At 42.1% G+C, this 15,334-nt stretch overlaps 2 protein-coding genes across 23 annotated transcripts in view; one reads left to right on the top strand and one right to left on the bottom strand.

The window, feature by feature from the left end:
• Positions 1-1,736, top strand: part of WNK1 (WNK lysine deficient protein kinase 1) — a 149,718-nt gene extending 147,982 nt beyond the window's left edge. For all 17 annotated transcript variants that reach the window (XM_088025863.1, XM_088025862.1, XM_088025860.1 and 14 more), the window contains 2 exons: positions 746-933; positions 1,362-1,736. In XM_088025863.1, coding sequence (XP_087881989.1) covers positions 746-933; positions 1,362-1,679 — 506 coding nt within the window. In that variant the 3' untranslated portion in view covers positions 1,680-1,736. The remainder of the gene's footprint in view (positions 1-745; positions 934-1,361) is intronic.
• Positions 1,737-5,062: 3,326 nt separating this feature from the next.
• The window catches only part of RAD52 (RAD52 DNA repair protein), a 36,907-nt gene continuing 26,635 nt past the window's right edge, over positions 5,063-15,334 (bottom strand). For 3 of the 6 annotated variants that reach the window (XM_028121192.2, XM_028121197.2, XM_028121193.2), the window contains 5 exons: positions 8,285-8,481; positions 7,998-8,140; positions 6,902-6,982; positions 6,316-6,531; positions 5,064-5,868 (listed from right to left, as the gene is read on the bottom strand). In XM_028121192.2, the coding sequence (XP_027976993.1) occupies positions 5,807-5,868; positions 6,316-6,531; positions 6,902-6,982; positions 7,998-8,140; positions 8,285-8,481 (699 nt within the window). In that variant the 3' untranslated portion in view covers positions 5,064-5,806. Of the gene's footprint in view, positions 5,869-6,315; positions 6,532-6,901; positions 6,983-7,997; positions 8,141-8,284; positions 8,482-15,334 lie in introns of all 6 variants that reach the window. The other 3 variants (XM_028121195.2, XM_028121194.2, XM_028121196.2) reach the window with 3 other exon arrangements.

Genomic DNA, 15,334 nt, shown 5'->3' with positions numbered 1-15,334 from the left:
CCATGTATTCCTGGAGTTGAACGGTTCAGGCACACCACAGAGAACCTTCCTCAGGAGTAATCTTGGTTCTTAACTCAGGCAATTGGGAGAGGTCAAAGCCTTCATTCCTCCCGAGTTTATGTTTATGAATTTGTGTGTATGAGTCCAGGTGAAAAAGGTTTTTGAACAGAGCATGCTATCTCTCCTCTTGCCTCTTTCTGTTAAAGAATGGCTGAAGACTGTGGCATAGCATCCACATGGTTTGGGAACCCCATCTTTTCCTGGGCCAAGCAATCTACCTTTGCATTCCTTTAACTCCTGCTTTTAACCCTGCTTCAGGGCTCAAGAAATCCTCTTCTTTTGCCCTGCATTCTGCAGCATTCTAGAGCCTCACTGACCTTAGCGCACCTCCCTCATCAATGTGGTCCTGGGAGTAGGGTACTAAAAGTAAGTTTCAGTACTCTAAGATACCATGTGAATGGGCTGAAAGAGGTCCCTGCCCGTTTGTGCCTACTATCATCCAGAGTTATTTAGCCTCATCTGCCACAACTCCTGAAGAGAGTCTGTTTTCATTACCCTGTTATGTTATGCCAGAACATGTGGCTAAACAAACCCTTGGACCCTTCCCCTCTCGCATGCCTTCCCAGCTTATCCTCTCCTCATTCAGTGGCTTGCCATTCATCATCCTGTGAAGTTTTCCCTCTTCCTGACGTTCTAACCCAAGCTTCTTTTAATGGTTGTATTCTGTTGCTTCCTCTAATTCTAGGGACCAGTAGCACAAACACCGTTGGGGGAGCAGTGAACAGCCAAGCCGCCCAAGCTCAGCCTCCTGCCATGACGTCCAGCAGGAAGGGCACGTTCACAGATGACCTGCACAAGCTGGTAGACAATTGGGCCCGAGATGCCATGAATCTTTCCGGCAGGAGAGGAAGCAAAGGACACATGAATTACGAGGCAAGTCTTCCCTTTTTGTCATTTTCCTAATCTAGCAGAGTATCGCTTAGCACACATCTGAAGCAGAAGTGGTATCAACTACCTAGCTAGTGCTTAGCCTTTCATGCTGTAGCCTTCTGTAGCAACCCAGTTACCCTTGTCTTTGAATCCCTAGCTCCCTCTTTGTCAACTCAGTTTTTTCTCCCCTTTTCTCTTAACGCCCTGAATTGCATACACGTATATACACATGTACATGACTCTGCCCACTTCCAAGCGCACCCTTACTTGGCAAGTGTAAAGAGCCAATAATTATGAAAGGTTTGGTTTTGGTTTTACTATACCCTGTAAGGCTCGAACAGCCCCAGTTCTAGAATTAGATTTCAATACCACCCATTTCACCTCTGGGTTATACCCACACCAAACTTGACATGTAGTTGTTTTGTTTTCAGGGTCCTGGAATGGCAAGGAAGTTCTCTGCACCTGGTCAGCTGTGCATCTCCATGACCTCAAATCTGGGTGGTTCTGCCCCCATCTCTGCAGCATCAGCTACCTCTCTAGGTCATTTCACCAAGTCTATGTGCCCCCCACAGCAGTACGGTTTTCCAGCTCCCCCCTTTGGCACTCAGTGGAGTGGGACAGGTGGCCCAGCACCACAGCCACTTGGCCAGTTCCAGCCTGTGGGAACTGCCTCCTTACAGAATTTCGGCATCAGCAATTTGCAGAAATCCATCAGCAACCCCCCAGGTTCCAACCTGCGGACCACTTAGACCTAGAGACATTAACTTGAGTAGATTTGGGGGCAGGAGATGGAATGCAGAAGGGTGGGTGGGTGGGGGGGACGGGAAAGTAGCCTATATACTAACTACTAGTGCTGCATTTAACTGGTTATTTCTTGCCAGAAAGGAATGTTTTTAATACCGCTTAGAGCCCTCAGAATTGAGAATCTCCCTCCCCCTTCACCATTTATTGGAGTGGAACAAGAAGAAAAGAGCAGCTTTCTTGTGATGGGGCGGCTTCAAACCATGCTTTCCTGTTTCTCTACACCCAATAGTGAGGGCTAGAAAAGAGAATCATTTATCAGAAAGCTACGAGAGAGCTCAGTGGAAAACCAAACCCCATCTGTATTTTCAAATGGGTGGAGCTCTTAATTTTGGTACCCACCCCAAATCCCTTATTCCCTCAAGAATCTAAACCACAAGACAAAAACAAAACAAAACAAAACAAAAAAACTTTTGGGCTCTCTCCTACCCTGTTCCCCCCTCCCTTTTTTTTTTTTTGTTTCTTTTTTGTTTCTTTTTTTTTTTTGCTTTAGAACCCAGTGAAAAACACCAGGGGACTGAGGTTTCAACCCTTTCTTATGATAGGTCATTAGTGCTTTAAGCAAATGATATTAGCAGCTTTGACTGCAGCATTAGCAATTAGGAAAAAAAAAAAATTAAGTCCCCTGCGGACATGTAACTTTGCCATCAGTTTTGATGTGGAAACACTGTGATATATAAATGTTGTTGGACAACAGTAGTTTTAAGAGTAAAATATGAAAGGTTTAAAAAGTTGAAAAAAACAAGCTCTGTCCTTTACTTATTGAGACACTTTAGCTTTTTCCTTTGTATTTCCATTGTAGTAGGTAAATAAATGTGAATGTAAGATTGTATAAATTACTGTACTTGAATACTTCTGTTCTCCCAGTATTGCTTGCTGGATATTTTAGTGCCTTGGACTTCTACTGCTTCTGCCATTAGCACCAACTTCTCATCAGACCCCAGATCAGCAGAGGGCGAATGAAAGGATATTAGGTCCATGTGACCCCAGCAGAGGATTATGCCAAAGGGAAACTGAGTTTTTTTTTTCTTTTTCTTTAAGTCATTCAATTTTGTCTAGAGCAGGTGTAAGATGAGCAGGGTGAGAAGTTAAGTTGACATCAGTGGTTGAAAGCAGAAAGTTCTGTTTCAGGAACAGTAAGGAGGGGTGTAGTAACAAAATTGAGCAATTTAAAAGCTTAAGGGTGGTGTGTGATAAATGAAAGAAAAAGAAAGACTAAGAACGGGAGAACAGACTTGTCAGGAAGATGTGTGCTGCCTGGCCCACAGGGTGCCATGAGCCTTACTTAAGCCAGGCTTGACAGACAAGACCTAGTGGAAATGGCTGAATATAAAGGGAAGGGGGTGGGGGCTAGTTTTTAAGTTGGGAAACGTTGATAGTGAAAAGTTACAGATGGAGAAAGATGCTCTAAGAAAAACTTTGGATTGCTTTCCTCTTGTTGCAAATGTATCATGCATTTCTCAGCTTGGGGTACTGTATTTTGTGGAAAGTGGACCCACATCTGAATTAAGCATTGTAAGAAAGAATGCTTATTCCTACTCGTTTCCTGTGTGATGTCCAAATGGTTGCAGGATCATAAATCTGTTGTGCCACCTCTTTTTCTAGAAATGCAACTGATATTCTCACATTCTCATATAAACAAATAATGCCCTTAAGTAATAACTGCAACCAATCAGTATTATGTAGTGCTACGCCTAGTTGTAATGGGCAGTTCTATTATTTTCAGAGCTTTCAGGAAATACTCTAATTGGCTATGTTTGGGATCTCTATTATCTCCGAAGATGGGGAAAGAAGCTAGGACTCCTAATTTTTTGGGTGCTTCTTCTCTTGACTCTGGAGTTGGGAAATGGACACATTTCCAGCCTCTTACCCACCTCAGCGGCACACCCCAGGAATCACCACAGTAGGGGAGCCTGGTTGGCTGCCTTTCCTGTTGGTCCTTCATGGGCCTTCTTTTCTTTAGTTAAGTTAGCCTAGGTCCCAAAGATGCAAGTGAAAGCTGAAGGTTTAGAGAAGTAGAAATGAAAAGGACAGGGGTTCCAAGCCCTGCTTCGAAGTTGTTTACTTATTTATTCTCTGCTTAAGATTCTTGAGGAGATGGTGAGAGTCAGGATAGAACGAAGAAGGTGCCAAGTAAATGAGAAACAGACCACCTAAGATGAATGAAACCGTACTTTCTACCAGAGGACGAGGGAACCAAATGCAGCACATAATGTTTTGTTATTTTGGTTTAATTTTGAGATCACTTACACACAAAAAGTAAGAACTGGTTTTATTTACTGTTGATTTTTTTTTCCCCTCCTGTGGATGAAGTAACTGAAGCCTAGAGGAATGAACTAGTGCTACTGAACTGTTTAAATTATTTTTGTGTTAATAGTACACTTTGAGTATCTTTTTCCACATTACAAAAATCTTTCTGAATTATAAATGTTCTCCTTACATTATTTAACAATGTACACTGTTTAAAAAAGCAAATAAACAATTCAAACCTTGGGGGTTTCTCAGCAGCCGTTAATTGTACATTTTGCACTAACTCTGGGTGTTGCGCTTCTTGTAAGATTGCGCTTTGTGCTTCAGTTTGTTACCTTTGTAGACTTATTTAATGAAACCATTCAAATAAACCAAACTTGCTTTTGTTGAGCCGTGGGGTTTTCTTTCCAGCAAATGCCTTTTTCATGATCTCATTAGCTCAGTTTTGAGTTGTGTGCAACTTATAACTGGATTCCTGACTCCAGGAACTTTTTTAAAGCAGCAGTTCTGAACTAAACTAAGATTATTCTTCAAGACAAGGGAGAGATTTTTTTTCTGGAAAAAAAAATGGTAAGGATGTCAAAACCAAAAGATGAACATATGACCAAATCCATGTAATGAGACCTAAGATAAAGGGGAAATCAGGGTAAGCTAGCGCCTCTTCATCTTCCATAGGAATAAAAATGTCTGGCTACCTCCCTGTACTTTAAGAGTTCCTTGCATCGGGTTCATAGCTTCCCACAAATGGATCTGTGATCTAAAAATTAATAAAAGCCACAGCTTGAAGATGAGGGAAAAGGCACAGCCCAAGATGCATCTTAAAAAGAACCTGCAGGGGCGCCTGGGTGGCTCAGTTGGTTAAGCGACTGCCTTCGGCTCAGGTCATGATCCTGGAGTCCCGGGATCGAGTCCCACATCGGGCTCCCTGCTCGGCAGGGAGTCTGCTTCTCCCTCTGACCCTCCCTCCTCTCATGTGCTCTCTCTCTCTCTCTCATTCTCTCTCAAATAAATAAATAAAATCTTTAAAAAAAAAAAAAAAAAAAGAACCTGCAAACTCACTCATTATGGCTGGGGTGGGGGGGATTATGAAACATTTGAAACAAAAAAACCCATTTATGTTAAGATGGGTTATATCTCACATCTGAAATGGAGAAATACAAACACCCACTTTTATTTTTTGTTACAAAAGAAAATTTATTTTGCTTTCTTAAAATGCCTTTTCTTTGGTCTTAGAATCTATTTCCTTGATTAGGTAAAAAACTGCAGGATAGTGACACCATAAACCTTTAAACAAGAGATTATCATAGATGAAGACCGCAGCCTGTATTGATGCAAGGTAGTTAAACACCATGGTAGCTTTTGTTCTTGGAAGGATACACAGTATGGCGTGGACAACATTAAACACTGAGCGCCAAGGTGAAAGGCAGATATTACAATAATTTCACATAGGCAGCTGTAAAAGTTGGTGTTTAGTAATATTGCTTGAAGGCAGGTAGGCACTGGGGATTCCTAAAATTTCCATACATACTAACATAGTAGTTTAGGAATAGTGAAGAACCTCAAGAGCCAAAGAAAAGGTATTTAATCTCAGAGCCTCCCCGCTGCAGAGTGTGACAAGCTTTCTTAGAGCGCTTGTTTTCTGACTGCTTAGCTTTACCTGCAGAAGGCTCCAATAGTCAAATCCTCTGGTAAAGTTCAGAACGAAGCAAGGTAAATCCTTGGAAATAAAGTTCATTCCCTAGGAATGATGAACAGTTTTATGACCTAAAAGTAGTCTTCGAAAGTCCCTTAGTGACAAAGTCCAAGGATGTGACCTGAGCCTCCATTAGGATGGATCCAATTTCCTTTTCTTCAAGTCCTGGTTCTTCCCATAGATACCACAGTTTCCTGTGGGAGAAAAAATAATTTAAATGTGGCTGCTGTGATTTTTCAAATAAAGAATAAACTAACAGCTAATAATGTCTGAACTGTGTTAACAATCCTAACAAACTAAAAAGCCAAGAATGAAAACTGTTAGGAGGGCAGATCCCTCTGTTAACGCTAGATCCAGTTGCAATAACCAAACACGATGGGCCTGATTTAATAAGGAAAAGCTCTTCATTCATTTCGTGGTTAAGCTTCCTACTACTATCAAGGGTTACAAGGGGTTACACCTCTAGTCAGGACCTCAAAGGAAAAGCTGTGGCTCATAAACCAGTTGTCATTTTCTTGGACTGCTGTTCCTCTGGCACGATAGCACCCACCTTCTTCAAATGGAATGTCATGCTTCCTTTAAAATGCAGAGAATTAAACCCAAGTTCTCCTTTCAATTTTTGTTCCTAAACACTTCGCTACCTGTTACATCTCGGTTGCTGTTGTGAGTTTGGAGGTGCGAGAGTCCAGATTTTGCTTGTGGATTCTGGTGACAGAGGTTCTGTGGGGTCCTGTCCCAGGTTACCACCTGGTTCTTCAGGACTGGTGTAGCAGAGGTCTGGAGCAGTTCTGCTTTAGACAAGGACTTGACATCACTGTCGTTTGCACCTGGATCCATATCCCACATTCCAAGACTGTCTGCGAGGCGAGGACCGAGATGAGAAAATGCAGCATCAACCAGTGTTCTTACATAAAGCACTGGGGAGAACTGGTCATGAGAAATTCCACGTCGTGCGTGGCCTAGGACAGCACCTGAGATTTCTCTTGCCCCTACCCCTAAAAGTACAGTGAAGCTTCTCTTAGGACAACAGAGGAGTTGGGTGTGTGCTCTCAGAACTGCCATCAGTCCATTAGGGGTCCTCTTTTTCCCCAAAACTTCACGGGGCTATCCAACAGACAAAAATGAGGGTTTTTATGCCTCTTTTAAAATGTGTTAGTGACTACCTAAAGTGCATGTCCTAGGTACTTACTGATCAATGCTTAGGGCATGCCCAGAGCTCTTACTGACCTGTAAGGAAGTCCTCTGTGAGTGGTTCGGAAACGGCAGTTACGGGAGTGCTGTGCTTGGGAGGAGGTGCTGACAGTGCTGCTGGAGTTCAGAGAGCGACAGCAAGCGAGAGCGAGAGGAAGGACAAAACCACAGGGTCACTTAACTGTTGGAGCGAGCGCCTCAGAAGTGCAAAGCTGCCTAGAGTTCCACCAGTTCCTCGCGCAGCCAGGAGGAGATTCGCAATTCCTGATCCCCGTCCCTACCTACAGATCTACAAGAGGCTAAAAAGACTGTTCTTTTTTCCTTCTCACCAAATTGGGGGGTGGGGGGGGAGTTCATTTCTCCTTAAGCAGCAAAAATAGAGGGGTTATTAGAAGCTATCTGGTCCACTTTTTACTTTTTAAAGCTATAAGCTTTGTTCCAAAAATCTTAAGCAGAAATTCAAAATGTAAAACCAATATAAACCGCGGCTCTGGCTGTGGGATCCGGGGTGGGAAGCAGCCTCCCCGCCAGGAGTTTGTGCAATGGTTTGGAAGCTCAAGATCCAGAATAATAGTTACTATTAAGAACATCCCCAACACAGTAAGCTTCCCACATTAAGCCTGTCAGTGCTGAGCGGAATATTAATGAACTAAACACGAAGAAAGTCCTCTGAATCTTTCTTAGGGAGAAGCTGGGCAAAAATTCAGCTGGTCTGGGATAAGCCCTTTCTTTGTTTCTGCTCTCTGGGAAAGACAAAAAAAAAAAAGTCTGCTACTACCACTGGGCCTGGATCAAGTAAACTGAAGTTCATGGATGAAGGACAGCCCAAAGCCCCCATTATTGTCAAACAATTCTGCCTTCTACTCGCGGACTACTGAGAAAGGCTTTCTAGCGAACGCGGCCAAAGTACCTGAAAGGAAAAAAACCGTTCTCTACCCTGAAATGTCTAGTTCTAGATTATGTCAAGGGCCCTTTCCTTCCCTAAAAAAAGGAGTGTCTTTAAAAATGGGGAAATGCAGGGCCGGACTTCATGGTCCTAAGTGCTTAGACTCCTCTACCATGCGTGGAACCTGAGAGAAGTCCTACGAGGGCTGGTTGGGGGCGCACCCCTGCTCCCACCCTTCTCACACACCCGGAGTCTTCTGCTCCGCCGCCAGAGCGGACAACTGCGCCTGCCGCTGCTCCTCCATTTGCTGCCGGAACTGCTGCTGCAACCGTTTCTGGCGGAGCTTCCGCTCATTCGTGGCATCGCTCGCGGCGGCAGGCGGCCGAAGGCTGCATCCCAAGAGAACAAGGCGGGTGAGTCCCAAGCGAGTGCAGGGAGCCGCGGGCCGGTCCGCGGGGGGCACACAAACCACCGCGCTGGCTCAGCCCGTGAAAATGGAGGAGGGGAGGACGGCAAGGGAACCAGGGCCGCACCGGCAGCTGCTGGCCTTCTCCTCCTGCACCACAGTGGGCGGATCATCTGAGCGGCTCGGTCTGCAAGGTGAGGTCACCTCCGGTGGTTCGGGGGCTGCCAGAGCCACGTTCCGCTGGCAGCTGCTGTATCTTGCTTGTTCCACAGATGGTTCAAAATCTTGTCTCTTTGCTCTCGTTAGATCCACTTCAAGAGGCAACTAAGAAGGGAAGAAAGGGGCTAAATACCTTCTTCCAACTGCACTTGCCCTCTTTTGTCCCTGCCTTCACGATCTAGGTTCCTGGAAAATGGTATCTGACAGTCCTCCATCCATCATTCCCTCTAGGTCCTGAGAAGCTGAGACAACGGATCCACACTTCACCTTGTATTTTTAATTACAGGGGGAGAAGTAAAACAATTTCGTGTTCTACTTTATACCATTCTGTATTAATCACGTTTTGATAAAAAGGAATCTTACTTTTTATGATTCAGGACAAATGGTCTGTAAACCCTAATTTCAATCTCTCGTTGTCAGCCGGATCTGTCTGATGCTGTCTACTTTTTCTCTCTTTTTCATGGAAATGATCACACGGACTCTTTGTCGAGGCCTACCCTTTCTCTGCCCTTTCTCCCAGGGCTTCCCCCTAAATACAACACTCATCACTGAAGAAGCCTCCGGTTGCTGTGGCACAACTAAGTGTCCTTCCAATGACAGGAAGAGGAAAACTTGCAAAGCACAAGGTGTAGGCTGCTAGCCAAGGCTGCTGGAAATCTCCCAGTTTGGGGTCGTTCCTGCATCTCACCAAATGTGAGAATTAACGATACTTCATGGCATTTGGCACAATGTTTTACTTCCAGGCCCTAAACACTGCAGAAACCCAGAGCTTTTCACTTGGGAGAACTTCTCTCTCAATTCATATCAATAGAATAACTGAATAGGAGAAATTGAGATGACTACCATTTTGATAAAGATAACCTGAAAATGAAAATTGTATTATGAAATTTCTTATCTACATTGGAAGGTAAATAAGTAGGTTAAAAATAAATGAGCTTGCGGGGGCGCCTGGGTGGCTCAGTCGGTTAAGCGTCTGCCTTCGGCTCAGGTCATGATCCCAGGGTCCTGGGATCGAGCCCCGCATCGGGCTCCCTGCTCAGCGGGAAGCCGGCTTCTCCCTCTCCCACTCCCCCTGCTTGTGTTCCCTCTCTCTCTGTCTCTGTCAAATAAGTAAGTAAAATCTAAAAAAAAATTAAATTAAATTAAAATAAAATAAATAAGCCTGGGGCACCTGGCTGGCTTAGTCGGTAGGGTATGTGACTCTTGACTTTGGGGCTGTGAGTTCGAGCCCCCATGTTGGGGGAAGAGATTACTTAGAAAATAATAATAATAAATTTTTTTATTTGAAATAAAAATAAAATAACTGAGCTTATGCTACAAGGATGACCACTGAGGACATTATGCTAAGTGAAGTTAGGGCAGTCACAAAAGGGCAAATATGTATGGTTCTGTTTATATGAGGTATGTACTTAGAGTCAAAAAGCAAGACAGAAGAATGGCAGTTGCCAGGGGCTGTAGGGGAAGAGGAAGCAGGGAACTGTTGTTATAGTTTCAGTTTTATAAGAAAAGAGTTATAGAGATGGATGGTGCTGATGGTTGTACAACATAACGAAGGTATTTAATACCACTATCTGTTCACCTAAAATAGTTAAGATGGTAAATTTCAGGTTTTTTGTTGTTATTTTGTTGCTTTTGTTAATTTACTTATCTATCTATCTATCTATCTATCTATCTATTTGGCAGAGAGAAAGAGAGCACAAGCAGGGGGAGTGGCAGGCTCCCCGCTGAGCAGGGAGCCCAATGCGGGGCTCGATCCCAGGATTATGACCTGAGCCGAAGGCAGACGCTTAACGACTGAGCCACCCAGGCACCTCAAGATGGTAAATTTTGTTCTGTATATTTTACTGCAAGTAGAAAAAAATGGGGAAAAAGTGAGCTGTGAAAAAAGCTTAAAAGACGCACAATGCTGAGTGCTGTCGAGGATATGGAACAGCTGAAACTGTGTATGAAGTTGTACAACCACACTGGAAAACTGGAAGAATCTGCTAAAATGAAACATGCCTATCCTCTGACCTGACCCAGTAATTCCCAAGATAAATGGGTGTGTATGGCACCAGAAGACGTGTACAGCAGCCCGATTCCAAACAACCAAGAACTACCAAAAGACTCCACTGTCTACTATGAAGTCAGAATGGAAAAATGAATTGTGCTGTGCTCATGCAACAGAAGAGTGTACAAGGAAAATGCTACAGGCAACTTCAATGCATCTCGCAAACATGTCGAATGAATGCCAGACAACAAAACAGTCCATATGTTTGGTTCCCAAAAGTACAAAAAGTCCAAACTAATCCATGTTGCTAAAAGTGGTTTCCCTTAGTAGTGATGAGAAGGAGAGGCCTTGGCAGTGACTTCAAGGGACACTATTGAGACTTCTGGGACACTGGTAATGTTTTACCTTGATTCTGATGTTGGTTAAGTGGATGTGTTCATCACACTGAATGTTTATGATTAGTGGACTTTTCTACATGTTTACATGTACCCTTTAATACTTCAGTGAATTTTTATAAAGAACAATTTCATTTATATAAAGTTCAAAAGCAAGAAAAAAAATCTACAAGGCTGGGGCACCTGGCTGGCTCAGTCGTTAGAGCATCCAACTCTTGATCTCGGGGTTGCAAGTTCAAACCCCATGTTGGCTCTAGAGATTACTTTTTAAAAAAAGAAAGAAAAAAATCTATGAGGCTGAAAGTCAGAATACAGAAGTCAGGACAATAGTTACTTTTCAAAAGAGAAGTCAAGGTAGTGAATGGGAGGGGGCAAATGGTACCCTGGGGTGCTGGTAAGGTTTTAGTTTCTTATCTGGGAGATAAATAACTCTGTTCACTTCTAAAAATTCATCAGGCTGTGCCATTACAAATTACATAGTTTTCTACGTATATGTTGCACTTCATTTTTAAAAATCTTTAAAAAAATAAAAGAGTAAAAAAGAAAAGGAGAAGGATGTTATCAGAATAGTACACTCGGAAGCTCCAGGCGCCCCCTCCTCCTAGAGACACTGGGTTAACAATATACAGACTAGAATACCTTTGTGAGAACTCCAGTGACCAGCTAAGAAGCTTCAGGCCTCAGGCCAGCATAAAACCAAAACAAAATTCCAGCGAAAGGGGTAGGAAAATTCATGGGGGGCATTTTGCATGCCCACTCAGGCCCCTGCCCCTGCCCTCATCCAGCATAGAGCAGTACAACCAGGAGGAAACTTCCCATCCTGGGCTCTGCCCCTGGGATGGAAACAAAAGAGTAGATTGTACCTCCGATGCTGTGGCTGGTCTGGGGGCTGCCCAAGGTATTGGTTTCTGTCTCACCTGACTCAGCACACTGATGGGACCAGCAGAGTTTGAAAGTCACTAAAAACAGAGATAAGCACCAGAACACATTGGACCTACGGGTGCAGTCAGATGCCAGGAGCAGAAGGAGATCCTAAAAGTTTTGGGAGGTCCTAGGACCTCTAGCTGGGCTGACTGGTGAAGGTCTTCCCCTGCACAAAACCAGTACATAAAGACTGGGAAAGGTGGTTGTTTTCTCAAATGCCACATCTCAACAAAAGATCACAAGGCATAGAAAGAAACAGGGAAATGTGGCCCAAACAAAGGAACAAAATCATCTCCAAAAACTGACACCCCCCCCCCCAAAAAATGCAATCTATGTGCTACCTAACAATGAATTTAAAATAATGGTCATAAAGATGTTCAGTCGGCTAAGAGAGAACACACACAACTAAATGAAATCAGGAAAATGATGCATGAATGAAATGAGAAGAATATCAACAAACTATAAAAAAGCAGCTAACAAGTTCTGGAACTGAAAAATATAGTAACAGCTGAAAAGTTCACTAGAGGGGTTTTATAGTAGACTTGAACTGACAGAAGAAAGAATCAGCAGCATGAAGACAGGTCATTTGAAATCACCTCATCAGAGAAGCAAAAAGAAGAAAGAATGAAGAAACATGACAGAGCCTAAGGGGCCTATAGGACACTCGTCTCGCTATATATTAAGAGTCTCAGAAGAAGAGAAAGAGAAAGGGGCAGAGAGATTATCTGAGGAATTAATGGCTTAAAACTTCCAAAATCTAAGGAAAGAGAAGACATACAAATTCAAGAAGCTCAAAAAACTACATCTAGGACAAATGCAAAAGCCTCACACCAAGGCACATTATAATCAAACTGCCAGAAAGCCAAAGACAGTACCCTGATAACAAACTACCAGAAAGAAAAATTAAGAAAACAAACCCATTTATAATTACAACAAAAAGAATAAAATACTCAGCAATAAATGAATCAAGGAGGTAAAAGACCTGTAGAGTGAAAACTATAAGACATTGATGAAAGAAACTGAAGAATAAATGGAAACATATTCCATGCTGTGGATTGGAAGAATATTGTTAGAATGCCCAACAAACCAAAACAATCTCCAGATTCAGTGCAATCCCTATCAAAATTCCAATGACATTTTCCACAGAAATAGAACAAACAATCCTAAGATTTGTATGGAACCACAAAAGACTCCAAATAGCCAAAGCAAACTTGAGAACAAAGCTGAAGGCATCATGCTACCTGATTTCAAACTATATTATAAAGCTATGGTAATCAAAACGGCGTGGTACTGACATAAATACGATACCTAAAACAATGGAACAAAATAGAGAGCTCAGAAAGAAACCCATGTTTACACGATCAACAAATTTATGACAAAGAAGCCAAGAATGTACAATGTAGAAAGGACAGTCTCTTCAATAAATGGTGTTGGGAAACTGGACAGCACATGCAAAAGAATGAAACTAGACCACTATCTGACACAATACACAAATATACTCAAAATGAAGTACAGACTTGAGTGTAAGACCTGAAACCATAAAACTCCTAGAAGAAAACACAGGAGATGAGCTCCTTAACATTGGTTTCAGTGATGACTTTTTGGATCTGACACCAAAGCAAAGCCAACAAAAGCAAAAATAAGCACTACTACATCAAACTAAAATGCTTCTGCACAGCAAAAGAAACTGTCAACATGAGGGTGCCTGGGTGGCTCAGTTGGTTAAGTGACTGCATTCAGCTCAGGTCATGATCCTGGAGTCCCGGGATCAAGTCCCGCATCGGGCTCCCTCCTCAGTGGGAAGTCTGCTTCTCCCTCTCACCCTCCCCTCTCATGCTCTCTTTCTCTTCATTCTCTCTCAAATAAATAAATAAAAATCTTTAATAAAAAAATAAAAGAAACTGTCAACATGAAAAGGTAACCTATTGAATGGGACAAAATATTTGTAAACGATATAACTGATAGGGGGTTAATATCCAAAATATGTAAAGAAATACAACTCAATAGCAAAAACAACAACAACAAATAATCCGATTAAAAATGAGCACAGGATCTACACAGACATTCTTCCAAAGAAGACACACAGATGGTCAACAGACACATGAAAGGATGCTCAACATCATTCATCATCAGGAAAGTGCAAATCAAAACCAAAATGAGATGCCACCTCATACCTGTCAGAGTGGCTATTATCAAAAAGATAAGAAATACGTGTTGGAGAGGATGTGGAGAAAGATGAACCCTTGTGCAGCGCTGGTGCACAGTTGGTGCAGCCACTGTGGAAAACAGTATGGAGTTCCTCAAAAAATTAAAATGTGATCCATCAATTCCACTTCTGGGTATTTATCCAAAGAAAACAAAAACACTATCTCAAAAAGCTATCTGCACTCCATGTCCACTGCAGCATTATTTACAATAGCCAAGGTATAGAAATAACCTAAGTGTCCATCCATGGCTGAATGGTTAAAGAAAATGTAGTGAATATACAATGGAATATTATTCTACCATAAAGAAGAAAATCTTGTATTTCTCACACATGGATGCACCCTGAGGGTATTATGCTAAGTGAAATAAATCAGAGAAAGACAAACACCATATCGTCTCACTTATATGTGGAATCTGGGGGGAAAAAAGAGCTCATAGGTACAGAGAATAGACTGGTGGTTGCCAGGGAGAGGCAGGTGGCAGGCAAAATGGGGAGAGGGTGTGTGGAAAAGTACAAACTGACAGTTATAAAATAAGTCATGGGAATGTAATGTACAGCATAGTGATGACAGCTAATAATATTGTATATTTGAAAATTGCTAAAAGAGTAAATCTTAAGTTATAAAAAAATTTGTAACTAGCTTTGGTGATGGATGTTAACTAGACTTATTATGCTGGTCATTTCATAATATATACAAATATCAAATCATTATGCTACATACCTGAAACTAAAATAATGTGCCATGTCAATTATATCTCAATTTTTAAAAAGTCAAAGACAGAAATCTTGAAAGCAGCAAGAGAAAAACAAATCATCACATACAAGAGAGCCTCCATAGGATTATTAGATTTCTTCTTACAGGCCAGAACAGAATGGGATGATATATTGAAAGTGCTGAAAGAAAAAAGCTCAGCCAAGAATACTGCATCCAGCAAAACTATCCTTCAAAAATAGAGAAATTAAGACTTTCTCATAAAAACAAAAGCAGGGGGAGTTCATTTCCACTAGACCTGTTCCACAAGAAATGCTAAAAGGAGTTCTTCAAAGTGAAACAAAAAGATGCTAGACACCAACACAAAGCTACAGGAAAATAATAAGTTCTCCAGTAAAAGTAAATACATCGATAAATATAATAGCCTGTATTATTATCCTTTTGGTGCACAGAATTTAAATGAAAAAAAAATATTAAAACTATATAATGAATATAGAAGTTTTAAAAACAACTACGGTTTTTATAACTGCAAATCTCTGTTACTGGGTATACATTATATAAAGATGTAATTTGTAACATCAATGAGATAAAGTGGAACAGGGGTGGAGCTGTAAAGGAATAGAGTTTCGGGGGGCAACTGGGTGGCTCAGCTAGTTAAGCATCTGCCTTCAGCTCAGGTCATGATCCTGGGGCCTGGGGATCAAGCCCTGCGTCAGTCTCCCTGCTCATTG

Source organism: Eumetopias jubatus, unplaced genomic scaffold (genome assembly GCF_037043125.1).
Source record: "Eumetopias jubatus isolate StellerSeaLion01/CBP00866 unplaced genomic scaffold, mEumJub1_p1.0 scaffold_8, whole genome shotgun sequence".
NCBI classification, from domain to species: domain Eukaryota; kingdom Metazoa; phylum Chordata; class Mammalia; order Carnivora; family Otariidae; genus Eumetopias; species Eumetopias jubatus.
This window is presented reverse-complemented; position numbering and strand designations above follow the sequence as displayed.